General features: G+C 36.2%; 2 protein-coding genes across 2 annotated transcripts; both read right to left on the reverse strand.

Annotated features, from left to right (window-relative positions):
- Positions 1-8,823: 8,823 nt before the first annotated feature.
- LOC145565520 (subtilisin-like protease SBT5.4) lies at positions 8,824-13,366 on the reverse strand. Its single transcript, XM_081625495.1, has 10 exons — positions 13,348-13,366; positions 12,500-12,587; positions 12,287-12,393; positions 12,028-12,195; positions 11,796-11,904; positions 11,018-11,603; positions 10,208-10,473; positions 9,768-9,882; positions 9,491-9,686; positions 8,824-9,248 (listed from the first exon to the last, which is right to left on the reverse strand). The coding sequence occupies exons 1-10, from the start codon at positions 13,364-13,366 to the stop codon at positions 8,824-8,826; spliced, it is 2,079 nt and encodes a 692-aa protein (XP_081481621.1).
- Positions 13,367-13,606: 240 nt separating this feature from the next.
- Positions 13,607-14,972, reverse strand: LOC145564274 (small heat shock protein, chloroplastic-like). Its single transcript, XM_081624597.1, has 2 exons — positions 14,456-14,972; positions 13,607-14,025 (listed from the first exon to the last, which is right to left on the reverse strand). The coding sequence occupies exons 1-2, from the start codon at positions 14,742-14,744 to the stop codon at positions 13,607-13,609; spliced, it is 708 nt and encodes a 235-aa protein (XP_081480723.1). The 5' UTR covers positions 14,745-14,972.

Below are 14,972 nucleotides of genomic sequence, written 5' to 3' on the forward strand. Positions count from 1 at the left end.
ACACTCCTCAGTAAAAGCTACAGTTTCTACCTCATTAAAGGCCCTCTTCCTAGTCAAAATATCTTTCATAAATTTAGCATATGCAGGAACCTGTGTAATAAGTTCAGTAAAAGGAACCGTTACCTACAAATTTTTAACAACCTCCAGAAACTTACCAAACTGCTTGTCCAACTTAGTCTTTAGTTGGCGATTAGGGAATGGTAATTTGATAACTAGTGGTGCTTCCCTACTCTCCCCCAGGGGTGCATCCTTCCCTGAGGTTGTACCCTGCAATGAATCATCAAAAATATTAGCATCAGGAATTTTACCCTGCAGCCCTGCAGGGGAAATTGGTACAACGAAATCAAGATTAGCAATATTAGATAATTCAGGTTCATCCTCTTTGGGCATCTGGGGCCCATCGTAGTGTGAACCACTCCTTAGGGTGATTGCATTTGCATGATCCGTAGGTTGAATTCCTTGCGCTGGTAAAGCTCCCTGCTGACGAGATTGAAGGGTAGAGGACAATTGTGCTATTTGGGTGTCCATGACTTTATTATAGGCTATAATAGAGTCAATCTGTTGGTCTCTACTCTCCATATGTTTTTGCATATTGGTCAACATTGCCCTAATTTCTGATAAAGAGGGTCAGAAGATGTAGTAGGGGGCTGTGATGGGGGTTTCTGATTAGCATGAGGATGGTAATATTTCTGCTGTGGAGGGGGTGCTTGTTGTGGTTGTTGTGGAGGTGGAGGATTTTGAACATTGGTGCTACGGTAAGATAGGTAGGGATGGTTCCGGTAGCCAGGATTGTAGGAATTGGAGTATGGGTTATTTTGCTTGTAAGTTTGGAAAGCATTAACTTGCTCAATTGAACTCCTGCAATCTTGTTCATAATGACCTACACTTCCACAATTTTCACAGAAAGCATCATTAGCATTATTAGAAACAGCAGAAACATTAGCAACAGAATTAGGATTGTTAGTAGTAAGGTTATCTAGTTTATGCAGATAGGGAAGTAGGGTCGAATCCACAGGGAAACTAGTCTTTCTACTCCTAATTAATTAATATAGTCTAAATTATTAAAGTAACCAATATTTGTTGTGATTATAAATTATACTACAAAGATTATGAGTAAAAAGAATAATTAAGGAAGAAATCAATAATAATAAAGCCTAGGGCATAGGTTCACCAATAAACAATATTCCAGGGTAAAACACAATAATCAATCATCAATGCATTAATTAATCAGATCATAAAGGGCTTTCGCTACGTATTACAATCACATAATTAATTTACCGGTATTAAATCTCATCTCTCGAATCTCGACCTAACCATTTATAAATTAATCCGCCTATTGAAACTAAGCCTAAACATCAATTCTCATCTCTCGAATCTCGAATCAATATTGCTAAACTCATACAATTAAACCTGGCCAAATCTAATTGCATAGCTTTTAAACATTCAATAGGAAATCAATTAAGCATCAATGATCAACAATCATAAAATTACCCTTTCATATTATTTATTAGATCCCCATAAACCCTAGAAGGAAAACTACTCAGACATAATTAAAACTAAGCAAAACATAATAATTAAACAAGACATGAAAGAAAAATAGAATGAATAAAATACTGAGATTAATTAAGAGAGAAATCGTACCAAGACGGCGGAATTACAATAGAGTTAAGGAACAAGAGAGAATAAAAGTCTAGAGAGAGAAAGTTGAGTAGAGAGAAGGAAGAGAATAAAAACTAGAGTAAGAGAATTATGAAGAAGTCTACAATTTTGTCTCCTAAAATTGCATTAATACTAAGCAAGAAGATTTCCGCTAAAACAAAAGCAAAACGGAAAACTAAACTCCCTAAAGCCAACATGCGCCCGGTCGGGCAGTGGCTCGCCCGACCGGGCCCGCCTTTTTCTCTTCGAATGCCTTCTCGCGCCCGGCCGGGCAGTGGCTCGCCCGACCGGGCCCGCCTCCTTTGCCTCAGATGTCTTCTCGCGCCCGGTCGGGCGCGTGCTCCGGGCGCGGGACCCTTCAAGGTGTTGCTCCGCCCCGCCCGGCCGGGCGCGCCTTCGGGCGGTGCTCTGGTGGTCCGGGCGAGGCTTCTTGGGCCTCGAGGCTCTTCCTTGGGCTCTCTAACTTGGCCCAAACGCCTCATATCTCCAAAACTGAGCCCTTAGTCACCGATTTGCTACCTCCAATCGGTCTTGGGCTATCGAACGTGGTCGCGGTCTTTCAATACTTGTAGATGCTCCTCGAAAAACCCGGGAAAATGCTCCAAGTACGCAAATTCCTACAAAACTCAAGCAAAACTACCAAAGCACTGGAAAACACAAATTAGTAATAAAAGTGGCTCGTAGGAGCCAAAAACACTACTAATTACGACCCAGGGACGGGGATAAATATATATATAAAATGAACACATCAGCTGCATCAGTTCAAACACAACAGCCAAATGAGTCCAATGTTCATCAATATTCTTACTGTAAATAAGAATATCATCAAAGAAGACCAGCACATACTTCCTGAGTAAAGGGTTAAAAACTGAGTTCATCCAGCTTTGAAAAGAGGAAGGAGCATTTGTCAAGCCAAATTGCATGACCAAAAACTCATAATGGCCTGAGTGTGTTTTGAAGGCTGTCTTGAAGACATCATTAGGGTGAATTCTCAGTTGATGATACCCAGCTCTAAGGTCAAGCTTGCTGAATACACTAGCACTAGCTAACTCATCAACTAGCTCATCCAAAACTGGAATAGGAAATTTATTTTTGATAGTTCTTTTGTTCAGTTCCCTGTAATCAACACACAATCTCCAAGTTCCATCTTTCTTCCCAACTAGAACAACTGGTGAAGCAAAAGGACTAGCACTGTCTTGAATGATACCCATTTCTAGCATTCCTGAACCAGCTGTTCAATAATATCCTTTTGCTTCAGAGGATATCTGTAGGGTCTGATATTAACAGCACCACTACCAGGTTCTAGATTAATTCTATGATCAAAGACCCCTCTCTCAGGAGGTAACTCAGTTGGTTCTTCAAAAACCTGAGCAAACTGAGATTTAAGTGCTTCTAACTCAGCATGAGAACCTGGTTCACCAGTGACCTGAAATAGAGAAGCAGGTTGCAGAGGATCTATGACTTGCAGCAAGCAGATTTGAGCAGCATTATCAAATAACTTAGCAAAAGAGCTATCCTGTAACACCTTAAGTTTATGAGTTGGCACTCCCTTTAATTCAACACAAGAGTTATTAAAGTCAAACTTCATAGTCAGTTGCTGAAAATCCCAAGAAATGGAACCAAGTGTGCTCAACCACTGTATACCAAGCACCATATCACAGCTTCCCAAAGGAATCAGCATGGCATCAGTCACAAAATCACACTCACCAATAGACCAAGTAAAATTCTTACAAATAGACTGGCATAACAAATGATTACTATCAGCTACCAGAATTTCCTGTCCCAAAATTGCCTCAGTTTTACAACCAAGTTTTTCAGCCAAGTGAATATCAAGGAAGTTATGTGTACTTCCTGAGTCTATTAAAATATGTAAGGGTAAGCCATAAGCCAGAGCTTTGATTCTCATGGTATTAAAGTTCTGGTTACCAGTGAGAGCATTATAAGAGATAAAAGGATCCCAGTCAGTCACATCTTCCTGCTCCTCCAACATGACCACACTACTGTCAACTTCATCCAACCCTGGTATTTCTACAGTGAATAATTGAGGTTCTCTGAACTGACATTTATGATTTCTGTCAAATGGAGCATCACAATAATAGCATAGACCCTTAGCTATTTTCTCAGCCCTGACATCAGCTGGTACATATTTAGGTTTAGAAAAAGGTGTTTTGGTGAAAGGTTTAGGGTGGGATGCAGGAAGGGGAAGTGGTTTGATTGGTGGAGTAGGTAGTAAAGGCTGTTTAGAAGTGTTGGGGTGGAATGTGTTTTGGTAAGGTTTTGTTTGTGAAGGTTTCCAAGGTTTAACATAATTTACAGCAATAGACTCACCCTGCAGTCTAGCATATTCAACAGCATCCATAACAGACTGAGGTTTAAAAGCTCGCACAAATGGTCTCACACCAGGATTTAACCCCCCCACAAAACTTTCCAGCAAATACCTCTCAGGCAAGACAAAGCTATTTTGCAACATAATTGCTTTCAGCTTCTCAAATTCATCAATATAAGATTCAATACTACCAGTTTGCTGAAGTTTATTAAACTCCTCAACCACATTGACCCCTATATCATCCTTAAAACGACCATTAACATCAATCACAAAGTCATTCCAATCTACAGAAGAACGATTAGCTAAATAACTTGTAACCCAGTTCTCAGCCTTATCTACCATGTTCAAAGATGCTAGATCAACTTTCTGATCATCAGGAATCTTACAAAGAGTAAAATATTTGCAACATTTCTTAATCCAAACACGAGGGTTAGAACCATCAAACTTAGGAAATTCAAGTTTAGGCATATACCCCAGTTTAGGCTGATTGAATCGATCTTCTGATCGAGGTGACCTGGAATCAGTCATCTTCTCCTTCATGGACTGCAACATGTGCAGTAGATCCTCAAATTTCCAAGTTGAAGCTGAAGACAGATCCTCCATCCTTTGACCAGAAGCAAGAGTATGAGCTTCCAATCGTTTTTCCAGGGCCTGCAACTGAGCTTCCATCTTAGACACCCGAGTAGTGAGTGTGGGTGCCAGAGTAAAACAAAGAGAGCAGCGTTTGCTCTGATACCACTGATAAGGGATGGATTAAAATATGGCCTGAATCACAGATTACTTAAGCAAATTCCAGAAAACAGAAGATAAGAAGAAGAAGAAGTAACAGAATAGAGAGAGAAAGAGAGAAGGAAAGGAAGAGAAAGAGAGAGAGATTAGGAGAAGGTTCAATGTATTTCTTAATTAGAATATTACATCCCTTGCTCTATATATCCAGTTCTCCAAGCATAACAGAATTAGAGAATCTTACAGCTAATCAGAAAATGACAAAATAAGCTAACAACTTCACTAACAGAATTTCCCGCCAAAATTAACTAAAATGCAACTATGATTATTTTCAGCTATAGCAGTAGTCAAGAAGGAGGCTTACAACACGGAAGTAAATGCCTATAAATTATGGGTAAAACTAACAACTATTCAAAATAAGGCCAAAAATAGGGGGTTGCAAAGATAAACAAGTTGAGATCACATGTTTTGTTGCCATAATAAACAGAAACATAAGCAAAGGTGTTATAGTTGGGTTCAATGAACAACTTTTATTATGCTATAAGTTGTTGAATTGCAGCTTAATTGACTTGATTAAACAATATGGATTAGGCTTAATTAGAAGCGTTTTCCAACAAAAAGGATGACACACCACATTCCAGCAGCTATACTTTTCAAATACTTCTATATGCAGCAATTATGTGGGTCCTATAAATCTTTCTTTCTAGGATCTTTGCCTACTAAAGTACAGTCTTGGCCTCTTGGGTATAATGAGGATTAGAAAGAGAATATCAGAAGATCCACATTTGGAGCAATATTTCTTTTATTCTAAATTGTCTGTTTTGTGTGCAGATGACCACATCTGTTGTGAAGCCTTAGACTGTTGGCTTTGACTTTCATGATGAGGTTTTGATATGATCAGTTATAAAATAACAATATAATTTTTATAACATTAATCAAGTAACCCCTATATCATTGACTGAGTAACCCCTGTTACTCTGACTAAGTAACTCCTATAACACTAACAAAGTAACCTCTAGGATGATTGGCCGCACAATGTGGCCATCCATATATAATAATTTGTGTTAACCATAAGCATCATGGAGATATTTTAAAGATCATGAGAATATTTATAAAAATTTTAACATTTCATACTAAATCCATAGGCGTGTATATAATGGAGGATGTGGTATGTTGGAAGACTTATAAACTGCAATAACTAACATTTTTCTTTTATATACATAAAAACATAAAAAAAAAATTAAAAAAAAAAAAATATTTCAAGGATTTTCATAATCATAATTGATCGATTCATGTACACAACAACTTTATCATGTGACTAATTTTAAAGGTTCGTTAAAATTGCAATCCCTTTACCAATTTGAGAAGGAACTCCTCCTAAGCTGCAAACTGCGTGCCTAAGGGTAGATCTCATTTGTCTATATTATAGTTTTCTTCTAGTTGTACCCCATGCCTTATCATCTAACAAATTAGGTTTGATAAAATGATGACATGACACATACCAATTACTTTAAAACACGTACTAGTATATATTTAAACGATTTAGTATAATATAAAAAATTATCAAGTAGGATGTTAAATCCAGTTTTACGTGTATATAGTAGACTAGTAGTTTGTGTATAAAGTACTCCGTAATAGACAATGTGTAAAAAAATGTTGGTTTATATACATAAAAAAAAAATATATATGAATATGACATAAGTATAAAGTATATAAAAATGTGTAATTATTATAGAATACAATAAAAAAAAAAAAAGAGCATACTTATAAAATTAAACAAAACAGTTAGGATGGATTATAAATAAACGGCTAAAAATAAAAAGTGATTGGAATAATAAAAAATAAAAGGAGTATGTATTATGTAAGTGCTTTTCCTCTGCAATTTCAAGAGGCCAAAAGGCTTTACATGGGACCTATGAGATTAACTTATAACCCCACTTGGTTAAACACAAACGAGTTTTTTTTTATTTTTCCCATTTTAAATCACTATAAAAATTAGTTAATTTAACGATTATTATTAAATATTGATGGAGATCCACCACTAGTTGTATACTTGTATGACTTGTAAGTTAACAAGACCTGGCCTTTCCCTATAAAAGAATAAAAACTAATAAACCCTACTTTAATTAGAAATTAAGAACAAGAAATCTTATCTAGACCCATAACTTACGTTAGCTAGCTAGCTAAGCCACTTAAACTACATAATATGTTGAAATAAAAGTATGAATGGAATTTCCAAAGACTAATAAGAAGTATTTAGGCAATGCCTAAAATAGCTTAGAAATGGCCCACACTAAGGTCACTAACCGTCCTAAGTTGCATGCGTGTTTGGCGATTCAAGTAAATTACTACATCCCTCATTTTTCTCCCTTCTATTTTTGTCATTCACATTGTGCATCCATGTGTTGCACTACTTATTACACGCTCTGTCTTCTTTTGTTTGTCCTATTGAAAATTAATCACTATTTAGCATTTTGATTAAGAAAAATCAATGAGAAAATGAAATTAATTGGTGTATGAGATCAAATATAATGAATATAAAGATCAATAACGGCGAATCCTTTATGGTCATTTATAAAATGAGACTAGTTTAAATGGACAGCTCTGAAAAGGAAATGAAGCAAAATTGGAACGAAGAGTATAACACAAATAAATTCCTTAACCGTCTCTTCTTTATTAAACCTCTAAGCCCATCATGCCTTTTCTCAACTGAAATAGTTCACTTAAACCCAAAAAAGAACCGCCTCTTCACACAAAGTTGTCCGACTTTTTAGTTTAACCCCTTTATTCACTCACACTTCTTCAATGATATAAACCTTGCTTTCACTTCTTATATTTCACCAAAACTTCACCATATCTATGCATTTCATAGTCAATCAACACACTAAATTCAATGGGGAACTTGCTAGGGTTATGCGCGGTAGGAGGCTCAACGTCGAACCAAGACAAGGTGTTACAAGTTATGAAGGTCCATGATGGAAAGAGACTAGAGTTTAGAGCTCCCATAAAAGTGAAGGATTTGTTGAAAAACTATCCAAATTTTTATGTGGGCTTATTTAAGGAAGCTACCCAACCTTTGCCCTTAGAATACAAGTTGAAAGTTGGGAAGATTTACTATCTTCTTCCTTGTTTTAGTGCTACAATTCTTGAGCCTACTAATATAGGTGAAGTTTCTTCATCATCTCCTATTTCAAAGCCAAGAAATGGTGTTGTAAGGATCAAAATGGTTATAACAAGAAAACAACTTCGACAACTCTTGTCGAGTCAATCGATGAGAGTCGAAACAATGCTCTTGGAGATTGGTAAGAAATCGTGTTATCCAGTTGTTATGTCATCGTCTCATTTGCAAAAGCTACAGCCTATTGGGGAAGAAAGTGACTGAGAAGTGGAATTTGGTCCTATAAGCTATGCACTTTGGTACGTACGTTGAATTGATGCAAATCATGCAATAGAATGAAAGGGTGGCTGCAAATGTAGCTTAAGAGCATGTATATAGTAGATAATGAATCTTTAGAACATATATTTTCACATCAAACAAAAAAAATCTTTGTCTTTTCAGATTATTGTCTAGATTTAGTAATGAAAACAGGGGAAGAAACTTAGAAAACATCTTTTGAGGCATTTAATCCTCAAAATACTTGTAATTCTATTACTTTATACGTGATATTGTACTACTAAATAAAAATTACAATTGTGTATGCAAATTTATATATGCACATTCATACAATAAAGGTTTGTTGTCGAGAACATAACTTAAAAATTAGTATATATTTTGTACAACATAATATATAGACTAAAGACACAAGTTGGAAGTATATGAATCAATTTTGATGCTCTACCAAAAAAAAAAAAAAAAAAATTACCTTCTCATTTTAAAGTGTTTGTAACTACAAAATAAAACGTTAATTTACTAAAATCCGAGTACTTAGTCACTTTAACACATGAATATATGCCATAATTCTCAAGGGAATTTGCTTGGTGGTGTATTTCCAACAGATGGTTTGCCCTTGATTGCAATAGGGCTTCTCACAATGTGTTTCGCATCTGACCACACCAAACTTCCGAAAATATAACCGGTGGGAAGTTGGTTAACATCGGCGGAGAAGATGAGCTTAAACGTTAACTCGATCCTTTTGACAAAACACCAAAGTCTTAGGTTCCACCACAATCGAAACCCCGGGTGATGCTTGTATGGTTGCAGTATAGGTACCTGGCTCTCCAACATTTTTCAACTTTCGTGTAGCAGTTGCTGCGCCGGTGAACTCAGGTATACTTATAGAGGGATAGTTGAAGTCCAGGATATTGAATGATTTGGGACACTTGTAATCGTGTCGTTTAGTGAACAATTTGAGAAGTGTAGTGTTATAATTGTGTGCACATAGGAAGTTAAGGTAATCATAGTGATTCATGTCGTAAACTAGTCCAGGGTCCATTGCTAGGCTGGGTTGTACAAGGCCTGCGCCGTAAGCAAATGGTGTGGCCTCACGTATCATGTCATCTTCAAAAATTGGCTTGTTGTTGTTGTCTACTGAGCTCGCTACATACACCAGAAAAGAGACGTACAACTGATTACTAATAAATATCATGTGACGTGAAATTTCACTTACATATGCATCAAACTGCTATGGTGCACACGTGTACCATCACATATAATTTGGGAATAGTTAAATGTGAGGGGGTAATATAGGCACACCCGAGTGCATAATAAATGTTACGTGTGGTAAGTCCAAATTAAACCAATCAATAACTTATAAGTCGTTATATTCTATGCATACATACTTGTAGTCATGATTGCAGATTTGATGGCGGAGGTGGTCCAGAGAGGATACATTTTTCTAAGAAGAGCAGCAATGCCAGTGACATGAGGAGCAGCCATAGATGTCCCGGACAATGGTAAAAACTTATCAGGCAACGGAACGTTCGGAGCCTCTGTATAAGCAGCCACAATACTTACTCCAGGAGCTATTACATCAGGCTGTGGTAGATCATATATGAGAAAACAGAAATTAACTTAATAAAAAACAGGAATTGAAGAGAAAGAAGCAAACAAACACACCTTAATAATCTCTGGGGTGATTTTGTTGGGACCTCTTGAAGAAAAATATGCAATTATTGGAGCAGGTTTTATCCCCAATTCAGTTCTTGCTCCAGTAATTGATGCTATAGGATCCCTGTAATTGACACTTCGAAGTCAACTTAATCTCTATGCAAGTATGCCACAATAGAAATAATAACAACATAATCGAACTCTTTGTCTAGAAAAATTGTCATACATAACTATACTTATATGATATAACAAAAGTAACGTGACAACTAGATTCAAGTTAATTTCAAAGGATCAACTTAATTAGAAGACTTTTATATGAAGGGGTGTAATACAGTATAAAACCAATCCTGAACACTAAACATAATCTTTTGATTGAGTTGGTCCTTTGGTAATTAAAAAAAATGCACGAGTAGTAAATAAGTGAAGCAGGGGTCGAGGTGAATTCTTGCCTCGTAGAGCTGATATAAGAAAGAAGAGCTTGACCATCATCGAATTTCAATTGAGTGGTAGGGAGAGGATGAATCATATCGGGGAGCATTTTAGATCCAACAAATTGATTATTCGCGATTATGAGGCCTAGAGCTCCAGTTTGTAACGCAACCTTACTCTTTTCGCTCTTTTCTATCATACGGCCAGGACCCTCCAGGAGGCAAACTAGAATCTTCCCCTTCACCTTCACTGGATCAACAGTTCCATGCTTACAGTATGATCTGATCTAGATTATCATACATAATAAAATATGATTTTGGACAAAAATTTAAATGCAATGAAAGTGATCAACACATACAGTCAGTCTTTCAATAGTTTTTATGGAGTACTCACGCTTTAATTGGGTTAGCGCCATTTATGCGGGCACTTGCACCGGTGATTAGGGGATAAAATGAAGTATCATTTAGACTGCTTTTGCCATCTATAAACCGTGAAGCCTGCATATATTGATTAAATTCAAACTACACACATTAGTTCGATCTTAAAAGTGGATTGATTAGTGTTAGTTTCAAATAAACTTCTTTTTCGATGATACACATCAACTTATAAGTACACAGACCCTCAGTCTTTGTCACTAAGCTAAGACCTCATCAATACTTACTTTATCTACCTTTATTTACCTAGCCACATTTTCTCACTTTTGATCTATGAAAATTTATGATAAATGAGGAGGGGAAAAAATTAATAATAAATAAACGGGAAGGATCATTATTACTTAATTCAGCAATAAAAAAGAAGAGTAGAAGATGAATAGAGTAAAAATTACATACCCTAATCGTTTGGTTGTTGCCTAAGACGACACAACATGTAAACTCTCTACCAATAGTACTGGCACCAACGGTGAGCATCCAAGGGGCAATATTGTTAACAGACCCCGAAGATGGTCCACTATTTCCAGCAGTGGCAACGACAAGGATACCGTTGGCCATAGCATGGAAAGAAGCTATACACAAGGCATCCTTAAAATAAAAATCACCGCCTTTCATGGAATCTTGGATGGTGAATCCTAGAGATAAATTGATGATGTCTACACCGTCGAGAATAGCAGCTTCAACTGCTGCCAAGCAATCCATGAAAGATCCTTCCCCTAGTTTAGAAGCGGCTTCTGGCCATAACACCTTATATGCAACCACTCGCGCCTTTGGTGCTCCACCTTTTATGGTGCTATTTTTTAGTCCTAGCGTAGTTAAAGACATTGCATCTGCTTCTAGGACAACACTCCCACCGGCAGTGGATAATGTGTGAGTCCCATGCCCCCCCATGTCGCGAGGGCTGGAGTTTGTGGCAAAGGTTAGGTTTTTGGATGTTAGAGATTGGACATAACCTTTGTTGAAGTATCTTGCACCAATAAGTTTCCTATTCATCACATAATAATTTGATTGAACTCAATGTGAAATGACAATTACAATTTTTTTTTTATATAGTAACTTCTTATGTTACACATTATGTCAAACAAACATAATAAATTTCTTAGTTCCAACATAGTGCATCAAAAAACTTGTTCATATGATAGACATACATAGTCGAGTTTCTTGTACAAACACTAACCTGTTGCACTTGAATGATGGATCATTATTATTGGAACAATGACCTCTAAACTTTTTGGGGACGATTCCAAGGCCTTCATCCGAGAAGCTCTTGGATTCGGGCCAGACACCTATCACATACAATTTTAGAACATAATATAATTAAACTACGTACTTGATACTCAATTTCACAAAATATATTCTAACAATGAGCCATGATGTACAAAGTATTATACGAGAGAAATTAAACTTGCCAGTATCGAATGCTCCTATGATAATGTCTTCTCCAAAGGAGGCTTTCTCCCAAATAGATTCATTAGAAGGGATAATTTGATGCTGAAATGATCCTAAGAAATCCCATGACTGAGTTGTTTGTCGTCTAACATTAAGATTTTCAAAAATCGATATAACATTAGGATGCTCTGCCATAAAAATATTTATGAAAAAGGGTCAAAGTTTTAGATTTACATGCAAAAAATTAATTTAATTAGTATGTATATCATTATATCTTACTTGCAAGTTCCTCAACCTCTTCCTCATGTAGAGTTGCAGCAAAACCATTAAATATTTTTGCATAAGAGTAAATTAGCTTTTTCGAAGGGTCATGACCATTGTCGTTCCTAATAAATGTCCATAAAAAAATTTCGAATTAGTGATGGTAGATGTTAAATGTACTTTTTTATAATAGATTGGAGAGTACGTTTAGATCAACCTATAGATATGTACCTCTTTGACACATTGGAAATCATATCATGGTGTGATCTTGTTACATCCGCTGGATCTCCTAACAAAGGACGTCCACCATCGAGTGATCCTAAATAAACAATATAATGCTGCAAGAGATAAAGTTAAAACCTTACATTGTCTTCCCCTCAATAAACTTTACAAAGAGGGTAATCGAAACAAGTTATCTCTTGTTTTTAACCCCAAAATATAAACGATTTGACAAATTATATGCAAAAAATGAACTTAGACTTGCCTTATAAACAGCAACAACAGGTGCTTGCAATAGTGGTAAAAGAAGAATCGATAATAAACTATGTAAAACGATTGAATGCCCCATTATATTGTATTCCTTCTAGTTGAATTGCTTCTTTTAGTTCTTCTTTTTTTTCCTACCCATAAATTCTTGAAGTTTGAAGGTTTTTTGTTTTATTTTTTTTTCTTCATTTCAATAAAAAATTTCAAAATATTCAAGATCCATTGTAGTGCTCAAAGATGATTGCGACCAAGAGAATAGGAATGTCTTTCTCAATTCTTCTAACATGTGGATTAGTTTCATAACACATTATATTACGGAGTATGATTTCAACCACTAATAATGATTAAGTCTACATTGTAGGAAATCATTATGCTATAAACTTGCCTATTTAGCAAGTGTGAATATCAAATGGTACACTTGGCATCGAATAGTAGAAGTAGATTTAAGATTACTCCGTATTAAAGTGGTTAGACAATATTTATTTTCAATTCAATGTACATATGTATCATTTTATCCTCTACTCGTAATTAGAATAGATTGGATTGGGTAACTGGGTGCAAATTTAGCTTGAAAACTTGACTATTGTGTATACCTTCAAAGAGATCATACATTTTCATCTTAAACAGGAATAGCCTTTTTACTTGAGATTATCTTCTAGCTTTAGAAATGGATAAAACATGTCACCCAAAGTCTTTTGGAGGTAATCAACTAATCAATCGAGTAAACGTTTGTAAAAATCTTATTTTATATCATGTACATTTTAATTAACGAGTACACATACTTACACAAAACGTATGCATTGTTTTACAACTTTGGTCCTTAGACATTATTCACCTATGACAATATTTTTCTCACTGGATTTGTACGTCGATAACCTTGCGTTCAACTTTAGGCTTAGGAATCGAGATGTTAAGAACACCATTCTTAAGCTCGGCCTTAATCTTATCCATTTCACAGTTATCAGGCAATTGAAGCCTAGTATCATATGAGCTATAACTTCTTTTACTCCATGCATCGTCATCTCCTTCTTCCTTCTTGCGCTCTCCTTTGATGACAAGCATGTTATCCTCGACTGACACCTTGACATCCCCCTTGTCTAGTCCCGGCATGTCGAACCTCATCTTGTACTCGTTCTCGTCCTCCATGATGTCCCATGGGGCTCGCATTTCGCCCATCCTAGTTGGAACCGTCATTGTGTCCTCGAAGAGGCGGTCCATTGTGTCCAACATTTGGCGCATTAATCTCATGGGTGACAATGAGTCGATCAGTCCTGCAAATTTTAATTTGTTAGCATCATAAATTTACACATTTAAGGATTTAGAGTATAATTTAGGAATTTAGGATAATAATAGTAACATGGATTCCCTGTTTTCCCCTGCTTTCCCCTGTTTTCCCCTGTTTTTTTATATTCTATATTTCAGTGTTTACACTTTAAAATACACTGTTTCCAATAAATTTTTGAAAAAAAATAATATGTTTATAGCACAATTATATAGTTATTGTAGAGATAACATGCATAGTATTAACATGTAATGTCTACTACGTACAAGGTGGTACGTAAACCTGTGACCAACTTATATGTATAAGCCTATAAGGTATGCATCTACTATTGACAAAATTATGAAAATATTTTCCGTCAAAACAAACAAAGTTGTATAACAAAAAATGCACCATAACAATAAAGTGCAAATTTAACTTACCAAAGGGAGACATGTCGACGGCAAGTCTTCGAGGGCGGCGTTCAACAGCCGAGGACTGTTTGTTGTTGGAGTTTTGTACTTGTACATCAACATGATGACTACCCTCTTTATTTTCTCCACCCCCTTGTTGTGCTTTAACCATCAAACGTGACCCCAAAGAAGGTTTCTTTGGTGCTGGAAAAGCCACGGAACATGGGCCTAATCCAACTAGTTTGCTAGATGCTGTTCTGCTTGAAACTAGTGGTGCAGCTGATGATGCACTGCATGTAATAATACCCTTGCTTGCCATTTTTTAGTACAATTACGTTGTAACTTTTCCTTACAAAACTTCGACAAGTAAATGAAAATGATTCTAATTACTCTTTTGGATTAAGATCGAATTCGACGAGTCGTTTGTAGATGTTGATGTGTTTTTGTTTTGCTGCTTGTTTGAGAGATGAGAAGAGTGAAGTGGGTTTATATAGTAGAAGGAGATAGAGTGTGTTTTTGTTGAGAGAAATCGTGAAGGTTTGAGTGC

Source organism: Chenopodium album, chromosome 10 (genome assembly GCF_948465745.1).
Source record: "Chenopodium album chromosome 10, dcCheAlbu1.1, whole genome shotgun sequence".
Taxonomy (NCBI): Eukaryota; Viridiplantae; Streptophyta; class Magnoliopsida; order Caryophyllales; family Amaranthaceae; genus Chenopodium; species Chenopodium album.

What these genes read in the sequence shown, in the direction of transcription:
- LOC145565520 (XM_081625495.1), bottom strand. An exon ending in CATAGGAGCATTCGATACTG is followed by an intron (nt 11,905 to 12,027) that starts GCAAGTTTAATT and finishes TGTATGTGATAG; the next exon opens with GTGTCTGGCCCGAATCCAAG. An exon ending in ATCTGCAATCATGACTACAA is followed by an intron (nt 9,249 to 9,490) that starts GTATGTATGCAT and finishes TGGTGTATGTAG; the next exon opens with CGAGCTCAGTAGACAACAAC.
- LOC145564274 (XM_081624597.1), bottom strand. Translation starts at nt 14,744, where the DNA reads ATGGCAAGCAAGGGTATTATTACATGCAGTGCATCATCAGCTGCACCA. An exon ending in CGTCGACATGTCTCCCTTTG is followed by an intron (nt 14,026 to 14,455) that starts GTAAGTTAAATT and finishes TAAAATTTGCAG; the next exon opens with GACTGATCGACTCATTGTCA.